Source organism: Gouania willdenowi, chromosome 21 (genome assembly GCF_900634775.1).
Source record: "Gouania willdenowi chromosome 21, fGouWil2.1, whole genome shotgun sequence".
NCBI classification, from domain to species: Eukaryota; Metazoa; Chordata; class Actinopteri; order Blenniiformes; family Gobiesocidae; genus Gouania; species Gouania willdenowi.
The window spans coordinates 5,279,926-5,292,865 of record NC_041064.1 but is presented as its reverse complement, the minus strand read 5'-3'; the positions used below and the strand labels follow the sequence as shown (position 1 = coordinate 5,292,865).

The 12,940-nt window shown below is 34.5% G+C and overlaps 1 protein-coding gene and 1 long non-coding RNA gene across 2 annotated transcripts in view; one reads left to right on the top strand and one right to left on the bottom strand.

The window, feature by feature from the left end:
• The window catches only part of lrp1bb (low density lipoprotein receptor-related protein 1Bb), a 407,613-nt gene that overhangs the window by 126,922 nt on the left and 267,751 nt on the right, over positions 1-12,940 (bottom strand). Inside the window, 1 exon segment of the mRNA XM_028435312.1 lies at positions 11,338-11,487. Within this exon segment, the coding sequence (XP_028291113.1) occupies positions 11,338-11,487 (150 nt within the window).
• On the top strand, positions 6,105-10,616 carry LOC114454686 (uncharacterized). Its single transcript, XR_003672578.1, has 3 exons — positions 6,105-6,383; positions 8,740-8,848; positions 9,086-10,616. It is a non-coding gene; the product is annotated as an uncharacterized LOC114454686 (long non-coding RNA).

Below are 12,940 nucleotides of genomic sequence, written 5' to 3'. Positions count from 1 at the left end.
AAGTCAATGCATCAAAAGCCATACGCCAAGGAGAAAAGGTGCATTTTTAAAAGAGACTTCAAAACAGGCAGAGATGAAAATAAATAACTTTATCATATCCAAACAAAAATATTCGTACCCATGCAAAATAATACACAATTAAAAAAATATAACATTTCAACTAGGGAAAAAAAAAATCATAGGAATTAAGGGGGATTAACAGAAAAAATATTGGGGAAAATTACAAAATTGAAGGTTGACCTTTAACAGGGATGTTTTTATTAGTTGGGAAAATAATTTTTAGCATAATTTAAAATGATTGAAAATGACTCCCAATTTCTGGTAAATTCCAATAAATATTTAAAGTTATTTTTTTTTCAACATTCCCAAAATTCTTAAGCTTAAAGTTCAAGTTCCTCTTGCAATTCCTTTGCAACATCACACAAAACTTACTAGATACTCAATACATACACAAGTTACTACATACTAGTTCAAATGATAGAGATCGATGGCCTAAAGGTAGTTTATAAAGCTACATACAGTAGCTAGATTAGTTTAGCACTCTGTAATAGTAGCTGAGTTTGATCATCAAATCCAATTTCCTTGGGTTGAAAAAGGTGCTTATAATATCAGGTTGAGATTTGTAAAACATGTCAATAGAATTCAAAATCAAAATGAAACAAGCCGCACAGCGACGACCAAAATCTGATATCTTTCGCCGAGAAGTGAGATTTATAGATTATCCTTGTTTTGATGCTGGAAATGGTGTCTAGCTGTGTTTCCATCACGTCTGTGAGAGGGTTAGAGATCCATCATGCGTGCACAGGCTTTCCTTATTTACACGGGGGTGCTTTAAGGCAACCTTAGCCACTCCAAGCACGACCAAGCATGATCAATCAAAGCTACACCAACCAGAAGAGAAAACAGAGCCTGGGATGGATTTACAGTTTGGTGACCACAGAGTACAAAAAACTGGCCTATTTAATGAGATTTAATGCTTTTCTCATGAGACCTGGATTACAATCGAACACCACTAATCTGTCGCTAAGCTGATAACCTGGTAAATGTTGATTTAACAGGAAAATATTTTATAGGAAAATAAAGCTCAGAAAATCAACTGTAAATTAAAAAAAAAAACAGATATTGAACAGTTCAGGTTTAACAAGGCTTGAGGTCTTTAAAAGTAGGGTGACTGACCATAATTTGATTTCCAATAAAAAGGCCACTGAGGTCGACCTCGGCATACTCAAAGTAAGGCTGACCAATATCGACCAAAAATCATATCTATATTTTTTTTTTTCAAAATGGCTATAGACGATATAAATCTCAATATTTTTATCTCAATGAAGTCTTACCAGAAAGACAATTCTAGGTTAAATTTGCTGATGCAAAACACCACACAGGCTAAAATAACATCACGGTGCTTTAAAAATGGTTAAAAAAAAAAAACGTGTGTATTACAAACATGAGCAACTAGCGACTTCAAAAGTAAATGTACAAAATGACAGCAAAAAAATACACAAAATTATTACAAAAACACAAATTAACAGAATAATACACTAAAAACCAACACAAATACTTAATGGGATGACACATACAGAAAAGGAGAAAAAAATACACAATGGGACAATAAAGATCCAAGAACATACTTACCAAAAAATACACAAAACGACTCAGAAAGACATCCAAAATTACCAAAAAAATACACAAAAGAACAAGAAAATGCACAGAAGGAGGCAAATAATAAACAATGGGACATTTATTAACAAACAGCTGCACAATATGTGCCACTTTTGGCTTTTTTTTCCTTTAAGGGACAGCACGTGTGAGTGAGTTCTGTAGTGTGGCTTGTTTAGATAATAGTATGCACTCAGAAATCCATCTAACTTAGTTTTTCATGTTCTGAGAAGCAGTGAAAGCAGTGAATCCTAAAATAAGTATTTTAATGAGCTATAAACTAAAAACATATTGATAGTGGCGATATTTCAATTTTCTACATCGCCAAAACAGAAAAACCTCCATGTATTACCCAGCCATAACTCAAAGTACTGGATGATTTCTTAAATCTACCTTATAACGGCAAAATACAATATAACAAACAATTTGTTATTGTCAATAAGGTTTAGAAAATCACGCTATTAAAAGATTTGTTTAAACCTACGATGGTTATTGGAAATATTAGAGATTCGTAGGGGGAGTGAAATGCAGATGGATGAGAAGCAGGAAGGAAAAGGTTACGAAAAGTCCATTTAATGAAAAATCTAAACCAATTTGGAAAGGAAAAAAAAAAAGGAAAAAAATAGTAATCAATAAACTAATAAAGTCTGTGGAAAAACCTCAGAGAAACCAACTGTAAGGCAGTGGAAAGTGACTAAGCACTGCTTAAATAGTACATGAAGGTAATGAAGGAGATGGGAGAGAAAGGCACACAGGACAGGGCGGTGCCAAACAACACAGACAACTAAACAGAAATCCCACACAGATCCCTGACAGAAATATGTTTTATGTACAAGAACAAAAGCATCTTAACTCGTCTATGGGACTCCACATCCCACAATGCAATGCAGGAAACTTTTCTGACAATGTCATTAAGAGAGTGCTTACAGTGGAGGTCAAAACAAACTTTTGAGCAGGAGATTTGATCAAATTTACATCTTTTTTCCAAGCAAAGGATCTTCCCATTTTTGTAATCTCTGAAGTCTCCACCCTAGGTTCCCAAAGTTGGGTACGGGTACCCCCAGGGGTACGCAAATTGTCATGGGGGTACGTGAATGAAAATTAAAAACACTGACAACATTGGAAACTAGAATATAAATAGAGCAGCTAATGCTAATGCTTGATTAATGCTAATACTAGGTTAATGCTATTGCTAGGTTAAAGCTAATGCTGGGCTAATGCCAGGTTAATGCTATTGCTAGGCTCATGTTAATGTAAGATTAAAGCTAATGCTAGGTCAATGTCAATTCTAGGCTTACAGTATGCTAATGCTAGGGTAATTCTATTGCTAATACTAGGTTAATGCTATTGCTAGGTTAAAGCTAATGCTGGGCTAATGCCAGGTTAATGCTATTGCTAGGCTAATGTTAATGTAAAATTAAAGCTAATGCTAGGTCAATGTCAATTCTAGGCTTACAGTATGCTAATGCTAGGGTAATTCTATTGCTAATACTAGGTTAATGCTATTGCTAGGTTAAAGCTAATGCTGGGCTAATGCCAGGTTAATGCTATTGCTAGGCTAATGTTAATGTAAGATTAAAGCTAATGCTAGGTCAATGTTAATTCTAGGCTTATGCTAATGCTAGGGTAATTCTATTGCTAGGCTAATGCTAATGCTAGGTTAATGCTATTGCTAGGTTATTGCTAATGCTAGTTAATGCTAACTAATGCTACTGCAATGTAATGCAGTATGACACGGGCCAGCACCTGCATCCTCACTTGCGTTTTCTTCAGGAAATACAAATATTCTAGTTATTATATTATTATTAAATATTATTCCTCAACACGATAGATAATGTTCAGGCTACACTGTATATTGTGTTTTTTAAGTGTGCAGGAGTAGGGGTACATGGCTTCAGGTTAAATGTCTGAAGGGGTACGGGACTGGGAAGTTAGGGAACCACGGGCCTACACTATGTAGACCTCATAGGTAAGACAAACTAACATAAAATTACTGTCTCCAGCTTTAAAATTATCACATTGTTTGGTAATGACTGAACTTCTACAAAAACTTACAGGAAGTGATGGCCTAAAACATGTGCACGTTTTGCAGCTTCTTGGGTTTTATGATGTATTTTAGAGGCTTGAAGTGTCCTCTGGTATAGGTTTGCTGACAGACGGACACGTTTTACACAGCTAAAACAGCTCGGGGTCAAAATGACCCCAGAATAACACCAATGCGTGCAGTAAGTGTTCAGCAAATTGGAAAAAAAAAAAAAAACAATCATCTTGTTAATTTTAGGCTTAATCAATTGTAGCCATCAAATTAGAAAAAGCCATGAAATGTGAAGCAAAAAAACTTCAAAGTCAACTATTATTTTTTGTGAGATAAACATTAAATGGGGTCAAAATGACCCCAAGGATAATAGGAGGGTTAATTGATAATGTTGTCATTTTTCTTCCATCAGCAAGCTGTGATTGGCCGTTATCTGTGCTGGCAGGAAAAAAAAAAAACAAAAAAAAAAAACACTAATGTCCGTACAGTATGTACAACAAGAAAAAGCATGCAGTTTTGCTTACATAAGCATTTATATTTCAAACCTGCAGGAGAGCACAACAAATGTCAACAGTGTGATAAATACGCTTTCTTTGCTTCATTTACAGACTGCATTAACACAAGTACACAGCAGCGCTTACATCACGCTGCTCCTATACATAAACTAATGTTAATTGTGATTGATGGAGGCCTGCAGACACCATTTCAGTGTTTGCTGTCCCTGCTCTTGTGCACGGAGCCGCTCATTAGTCTTTGTCACCTTGTGTTCTGCCTCCTATTTGTGAAAGGAAATAATGAAGTCTCCAATGTCTGAGCTGGCCTCAGAGAAGCAGTGAAGAAGATGTGACTTCGTGGTGACAGATAGAGAAACTAGAAGACTGCTAGCGTGTTAGCCTGGAACACAGATTTATTTACTTTTTTTTTTTAAACTATCCCTTTCCACTCAGTGTAAAAAACAAGTTTACGCTCCAAACTCACACACACGGCGCCAATAATAACAGCTCTCTTCTCATTACCAGGTTGGCAAGCAAAAAAGTACATTAGCATAGCTCATTGGGAGGCCAACCAATCGTCAGGTTTGGAGCTGTGAAAGTGAGACAATTTAAAATTCAAATTACACCGTGCCGTTAGGGGAGAAAACATCAGGAATGGCAACGAGGAAAAAACCGCACATCTTAAAAACACTTAAGCAAATATATTTAATTTCACAAACTAGAAACGATTAAAAGTCATGTGGAAATTTCACATCACGGAAAACTCAAGTAAAGCATTTAAAAAAAAATATAAAATCCATGCGTTCATCTTGAGCTTTAAATAATGAACGGAACATGTGAAAAGCTCATAGAATTGTTGCAATTGCGTTAGGTTAAGAACTCAAACTGTGTAATAAGAGGATAAATAACGTACATTTGTGTTAAATTTAGTCATATTTTCAAATATTTTTCTGTGATTAAATATTGTGGATGGGTGCATATGTTATCGACATCTTGCTTTCATTGTTATTTTGTATTAAAGAAAGAAAGAAAGAAAGAAAGAAAATTACTAGTTCACCAAATTCTCACCAGTAATACTAGTAGACCTAGTGCAAGAATATTTTGAGCATTATTTTTACCCATTTTCTGTAACTACACCAAACTTACCGTGTTTTAACATATTTTCATCACTTTTTCTTGCCATATTTTTGCTCCTTTTAATGCATTTTTGCTACATTACTCACATTTCTGACACTTCAATTCGTTTTCTGCACATTTTTTCCAACTTCAAGACATTTTTCAGCTTTTCCCACCTAATGTCACACATATTGATCAATTATTGTCACCTTTAGGCTCTTTTCACCATATTTCATGCTTTTTTTTTCCCCATTTAACGACATTCACAATTTGTCATGCCCATTATTTGCCAGTTTTAATTAATTTGCCACTTTTTACCTATTTCTGTTGTTTTTAAAACCCCATTTTACCACATTTTCCACCATTTTTGGTCACTTTTAACCCATTTTGTTTCTGATTAAAACAAGGATTTCAATCTTTAAGATGATTATATACTATGGCGCAAATAATAAGTAAAATGTACTCACACTCTAGGAAATCAAAGTTGACTACATGTACTCCAAATGTGAGTGATGATTGATATCACTGATATCCAATCTAAACTCAAACAGCTTTTCAGTGCTGAAGAAGGACAAAAAGGTCAGGTGACTGTGAGCTAATAAATACGACTTCCAGGAGATTTCTAAATGAATCCATGAGCTGATGGATGGTGTGACACATTAGAAGCAGCGTTTATTCCACGTATCAACATGTAATTAACATCCCCTGCCCGTTTGATTATGGAAGAGTTGAGAAAATCATTCATCAATCAGTGCTGTGGAGCGCTTTCATCATCTAGTGCTCTATTCTACACTCAAAAAAGGCAAACTGGTGGGCTGTTACATTTACTAAAGTGTAACATGTATAATTAAAGCTATAATTTCATGTTTCCAAGATGAACATGATAAAATCATGATGAATGCATGAAATCTGACAACTAATTGAATTTATTAGATTCATTCATGTTGGCATAAAGTGAGGCAATTGCGTCCTTATGGTGGACGGGAAAAGCAAAGCGCATATTGAACGAGAAGACCCTGCTCTCGCGATACTTTACAAGGAAACATGGGAAGACGACCTCCTTTGCTGTGCACATGGAATTGGTAAGTAGAAATCTATTGTCATCCATCTTAATGCAAACGAAATACTATGCAGAAATAGTAGTAGTCCATCATTTTCAGCGATATTTAGTCAAAATTATAGTTTGTTTTTAAAAATATTAACAGTCGACCGTCTGACAAGGATCTAGACTGAGGCTAAAGTGGTTGCATGTGCGACAGTTTTTTTTTTTTTTTTAATTTTGTTTCTTTTATTTTGTCTCTGTTTTGTCCACTGACGATTGTTTTCCTCTGTATTCTCCGCTGACGTTTGCTTTGTGCTTCATGCGTGCGTTTCTTGATGTACCACACGCTTGTACTCATAAATGTGGTCTCGATAAAAGTAACAGATACCACTTGGTGTGCGGCGCAGCGCACCTACGGGACACTCCTCTCAGGTGAGAGCTAAGAGCAACACACTGGTGAATTCTTCCATGGAAATACAATATTCCTCATAGAGAGGTCTTACTTACAGATCTCTACCTAAATCAGAACCAGTGCTAGATTTAACCAGAGCTAAATGTTGTCTTTTTGTGCCTCAGTGCTGGGTCTGCAGTGTTTACAAGCCGCTAATGTTGCTAACTAGCCGCTAGCCGGCTAGTTAGCAACATTAGCGGCTTGGGCGATTGTTAAGCCGCTTTACGCGTCCTTAGATCTCCGTTTCGAAAGTGCGGATGTCAAACTACAAACCAGTTTTTAAATCATGTTGATAGGCCAAATAGAAGTGGAGTTATGAGGGAAAATGTGCGTGTGTTTTTTTGTGACATTTTCTTGAGCTGTCCGTGCAGGAAGACCGCTGCAGAGCGCTAAAACGAAAGCGAAAGTGTTGTGCAGCAAGAAGGCCATTGTCCAATCATAATGTCCACATATAGCGGGAATTTTGTTTTCAAGCGTCAGGTAAACAGAGACAGAGAAAGAGGGTGAGTTGAGAGATTTGAGAAAATAGTGATTATTACTGTGATTTGACTGTTTAGTTAGTGTGTAGTGAGTGATATTAGAGTGTAGTGTAGTGTCAAATATATTTGTTTATTGTTTTATATCAACACAATGAGGCACAAATAATTAGCATTTCCCTGTATTTGTGATTCATACTTTTTTGTAAATAGTTGTACAAAATCAATTGAGACATTGCTTCCATTTCACTGTAAATATCTATATATAACTGTGTTTTTTGATTCATCTGTATATAAGTTTTTGAAATATATAGTTTAGATTTGCTAAACAAGCAATAAAAATGATTCGTTAAAAATGTTTGTGACTTTTATATTAAAAAAAAATTACTTTTTCCCACTCAAATTTTAGTTTTCATAGTGGTTTTAGATCTACTGTGTTAATACAGTATGCCGTATTAAAGAAAATACTTCACAGTCATATTTGGGAGGTTCTCCTTAAAAAAATGATACCAAACATGCAAGGTTTATGGATTTCCTTATATGAAATATAAAGGTAAAATCAAACACAATGAAAAAACAACAAAAACGTCTTAGACCCCAGAGGGTTAATGTATCTGCAAAACTAACTCAGCGACTAAAAAGTACTCAGAAAATGCAAATGATAGAGATATAGCATGTCCATATTGAACGAAATTTAGATGGAGCAAAAATAATCGAAATGCTGTGGTCTAGGCAAATGGCTAAGTTGCTCTAGTCTACAAAACACACGTAAAGGGAAATCCACACAGTTGTACAAAAGCAAAAAGAGGCCAATTAGTGATAAGTACTATTCATTAAATGAATACAGCACAGGCAATGAGTAAATTGTGGACATGGACTGTTTTGTCTCTGAACAGTGCAAAAAAAAATAAAAAAATAAAATTCATATGTTAGATTCTGTCAGCTATAACTTTTCTTTTAAAGGGAATTCGACTTTGCTCAAGGAAATGTAAACGAGTAAAGAAACTTAATTATTAATTAATCTGCTGTGTAAAAGTCTGTCTATAAAAAATGAGATGCAATAATGAGTAAATTTCCTCTTAATTTCTTGGAAACAGAATATCATATTTGAAAATATTTGATAACATGACTCAAAGTACAAGAAAAGCCATTTCATATTACAATGATACAAAACATTCAGAAACGGTGCTAAAAATATCAGTCACGAGAGCACTTTTATCATAATCATGTTATTTATGGCTCATTTACGTTTGAAATGCATACGGATACACATGAGACTTTTCTGTCTTGTTAACATGAAAACACTAATATCATTTTTAAAAGGTTATGTTTTGAACTCATTATGTCTGTTTATTGATCAATTCCTAGTCTGTCTGTGAGCTGTAGATCCACGTCTGTCAGTGATTACATGCTTTTTTTCATGGGCATTAATTGATATAATTATTAATTGTTCTCTCAATTTATTACAGCAACTTCTGACCGCAAGAGTGTCCTGTCTGACCACGCCTGTATCTGCCATTCAACTGCATAAGTGCCTGCTCGAAAAATTCGTCGACCTGAAACAGTGAATTTTTTTAGGTGAGAAGATGTGTAGGTCTCAAATGTCTTTAGCTCAGAGGGAGTTAGCTGCTTGTTAAAATTTAAAGAAGCTACATAGTTTATACATAGTAATAAGCTTTTTTTATTCTTTAACTCCTTCTGTCTCTTCCTTCCAATCACTTAACTTCATGTCACAGAGACATGAAGTTAAAGAGATCCATGTCTGGACGGCTAATGAAGGAGCTTTGTTAATGTTTTTGTTTTGTTTTTTGTCAGACGGCTGACGGAAACATTGGAACGGCCATGGCAGAGATGGTCTTTGGAATCTTTGTCATGCGACATGAAGGAGCACAGCCTGGTGATGACCCCGATGATGTTGGAATCATTCTGGAGGGGGTGGAAGTACTCGATGGGTTGGTAAATGTGCCTTTTGCTGTGGCAATGTTGCTTGCTCTTGTGTATGCTCTAAACTTGAGCTACCCTCCAGAGCTAAAATATACCTTTGAAGCATTGCAGAAGATCATAATGGAACTAGATGGAAACAGACTATCCAGGAAGATACAAGTTCTCAAAACATTGCTTTGCCGTTAGTCAAGGCGCTCCGATGACGGTTAAATGTGAAGGAGTCCCTGACAGATTGTCAAAACCTCTTACCCCCGCCTTAACCGAGTGCATTTTCTCCAGTTCAGTTTTACCCAAATCTAAAACCTTCTCGACATGAGTTCACTGACTTTAGGCCTCATTTGAAAGCTACAAAATGTATCAAAACAAATCTTTTTCCTTGCGTTGTTGCTGTGTCTGTCACTTTTTAAAAAATTTTTAACCCTTTTTTTTTGTTGCATTCCTATCACTTGTGATGGGAATGGTCTGTTTTTGACACATTTCTGTCACTTTTTCATTGCTTTTTTGTTGCATTTTCATATTTGTGTCACAATTTTGTTGCTGTTATGAGCTTTTAGATTTGGGTAATGCCAAACTGGAGACAATGTGCTTGGTTCAGGTGGGGGTTAAGTACTTTTATTTTTCTTAGTTACATTTGAACTGGTTTTATTCTGTAAATCCCCTAAATGTGGTATGAACATGTTCTTCTGTTAACGTGTGTTTCAGTAAGTTCAACAGCACATACAGGTGCAAAAACTGTTGCATTATTGTTTATTTGGAGGAAAAAAGTTTTGTGGCAGCATCTACATGTTATGCTTTTTTTCTTTCATAGCACTAGGTGCTATAATTCATTCTCTTGGCACTTAAAAAAAATGTTTGTTCTGTGGCAAGCAACTGTTGGTGTAAAACTTTGCACTTTTGAAAAAATACATTTTTATGGCAATATCTACTATTTGTCTTTTCTTTCTACCCATGACACCAAGCAGTCTGTAGTCTTTGTTGATACTATTCACTGCAAACCTTTAAGTGTTTACACTTGAATTGCATTCTTTAAATTACCTTAATTGAATCATGGAAAGTATTTCCATGTGATTTAATGGCTTTTTTTCAGCATTAACCATTTCTGTTGGGCTAACTTATTTTACTTGGGTTGGATCAACTTAAGATAGTTTTGTAATTTCACTACTGTCAAATTAGTGGATCTAATACTATTATATTTAGTCAGTTCTAGCCCTAAGAACCAAGTTAAATCAACCCTAATGAATTAATTTGATCCAACACATCTAAATTAAGTAGGTCCCAAACCTAGAAAATAAGTTAAATCAACCCTAATATATAGTGTTGAACCAAGTCAAGTGCATCAAGTTGGACTAACAAAATTGCTTAATGCTGAAAGAAAGCCATTTAATTATGTGGAAATACTTTCCATGATTTTTTTATGTTCATTCAAAGAGTTGTTTTTTTGAGTGTACTACACACAGACACACACACACACATACACACACACAGTAGTACTTACAATATATGACAACAAAAACGCACAAAATTACTCCAAAAATGCACAAAACGACATTAAGAAAATGTACAAAAACAGAGAAAAATATATAAAAAAGACTAACACAAAAAAATATACAAAATTACAGACAAAAGCATTTGTTTTAATTGATAAAAATGCAAAAAATAGAGGAAACATTTACAAAATAATGACAGAAATACACAAAATGAAAGTAAAATGTAAAATCTGACAACAAAAATGCACAAAAATGACTCCAAAAATACACAAAAAGACAAAGAAAACATACAAAAACAGAAAAATATATAAAAAAAATACTAGCACAAAAAAATATATATACAAAATAACAGAAAAACATTTGATCTAATTGATAAAAAATGGAGAAAATATTTACAAAAATAATGACAGAAATACACAAGATGAAAGTAAAATGTAAAATCTGACATTAAAAACACAAGAAATGACTCCAAAAATACACAAAACAACAGAGAAAAGCCATACAAAATAAGAGAAAGACATACTGTATACAGACAACAAAAAATGACAAAATATGAGAACAACATAAAAAATGACAACAAATATACACAAAATAAGAAGAATATATAGTATTCACTAAGCGTGAAGTTGCACTCACCCATCAAAGCCAGCGCTGTGCCTTTAGCCAGTGAACTCTTTGGACTTTCCAGTACTTCCAGTCCAGTGGCGTCCAGGTTGCACCTGTTGATGGTTCCGTTGGTCGAGCTGATCCAGTACAACTTATTAGCGTTGTAGTCGATAGCAAGACCTGCGGAAGAGAAACATGGAGAGAATGGATTAATACTAATAAGTGAGACCTTTGAGTCACACGTTGAGAATCAAAAGAAATGGGTTTCTAACCCTCTTATTATCCTCAAATATTACTGACACATTTTACCCTTGGGGTCAATCTGACCCCAAGGAAGATCGATTGAAAAAATTGATTTAATGCATTGTTAAAAGCTAAAATATGAGAGATTTAATTCTACTTTTGCAAATGATCACTAGTAAGTACAGGGAATAAAGAGGAGTTGCCATATGTTTACAGTGTAACAAAGATATAGAATTATTATGGAATACATTATAAATACACTAACCAAAGTGACCCAGATTATAAGATCTTTTTAGGTATTTTACGCCATAACAGTGCTTATGAAAGAGTGTGGAGGAATGTGTAATACAGTGTCTGAAAAAATTGCTTTTCAAGAGATTAAATTAATTAAAATAAATGATTATACTATAATATTTAGTCATTACATAACATTTTAACCCTCCTACTATCCTCATATACATCTCATTAATGGGGTCAATCTGACCCCAGGGATATTTGGCAGCAGAAAATGATTATCAGAAAAATGTTGACCAAGTCAGACACTTTGTTTATTTGTTGAAAAGATAAAAAATCTATTACTTAATAATGAAACCGTGACATGTTCTCTAGCGCCATCATAAGGACAAACTTTTACATTAGAATTAATTTATCTTAAATAGTTTTCATACAGATCTGCTCAAATTTACTGACCACCTACTGGTTGTGGTGAAGTTATGACCTTTCCTGCAGCGCCACCATCAGGTCAAACTTTCGGTTTTAGAGTTACAAAAGATTTGGATAAAAATTTTCAAGGTACACTAATTTAGGTTGAACATTCATGACTCTAACAGAATGAATCATATTGATTGATGTTGGTGACCCCTACCCCCCATTTCCTCTCATAAGCATATTGATTTACTTATTACGTATTACTTTTTATCTCCTTTATGTAACATATTTGGGATTATTCATAATAAAGTTTCAGACACTCTCTCCTCTCCGTCACTTTCACTGTGAAAGAGCTGTTCCAAAACCTGCAAGGTCACATGATTCACACACAGACAAGTTTTACACAGCTAAAACAGCTTGGGGTCAAATTGACCCCAAAGGAACACCAACATGAGCAATATGTGTTCAGAACATTTAAAAAAAATATATATAATCATGATAGTTTTCTGCTTAACCCATTGTCAAATTTGAAAAAGTCATAAAATATGAAGGAAAAAAAAAACTATAATTTTTTTAATAATAAACATTGAATTGGTTCAAATTTATCCCTATGATAATAGGAGGGTTAAAAAGGTACAATAAGCTCAATAATTAATACATCACGTACTTAGTATAATAAAGCATTTTAAAGGTCACGTAAACAATCATTTTTGATAGCTATCGTTTTACTGAGAATCATAAA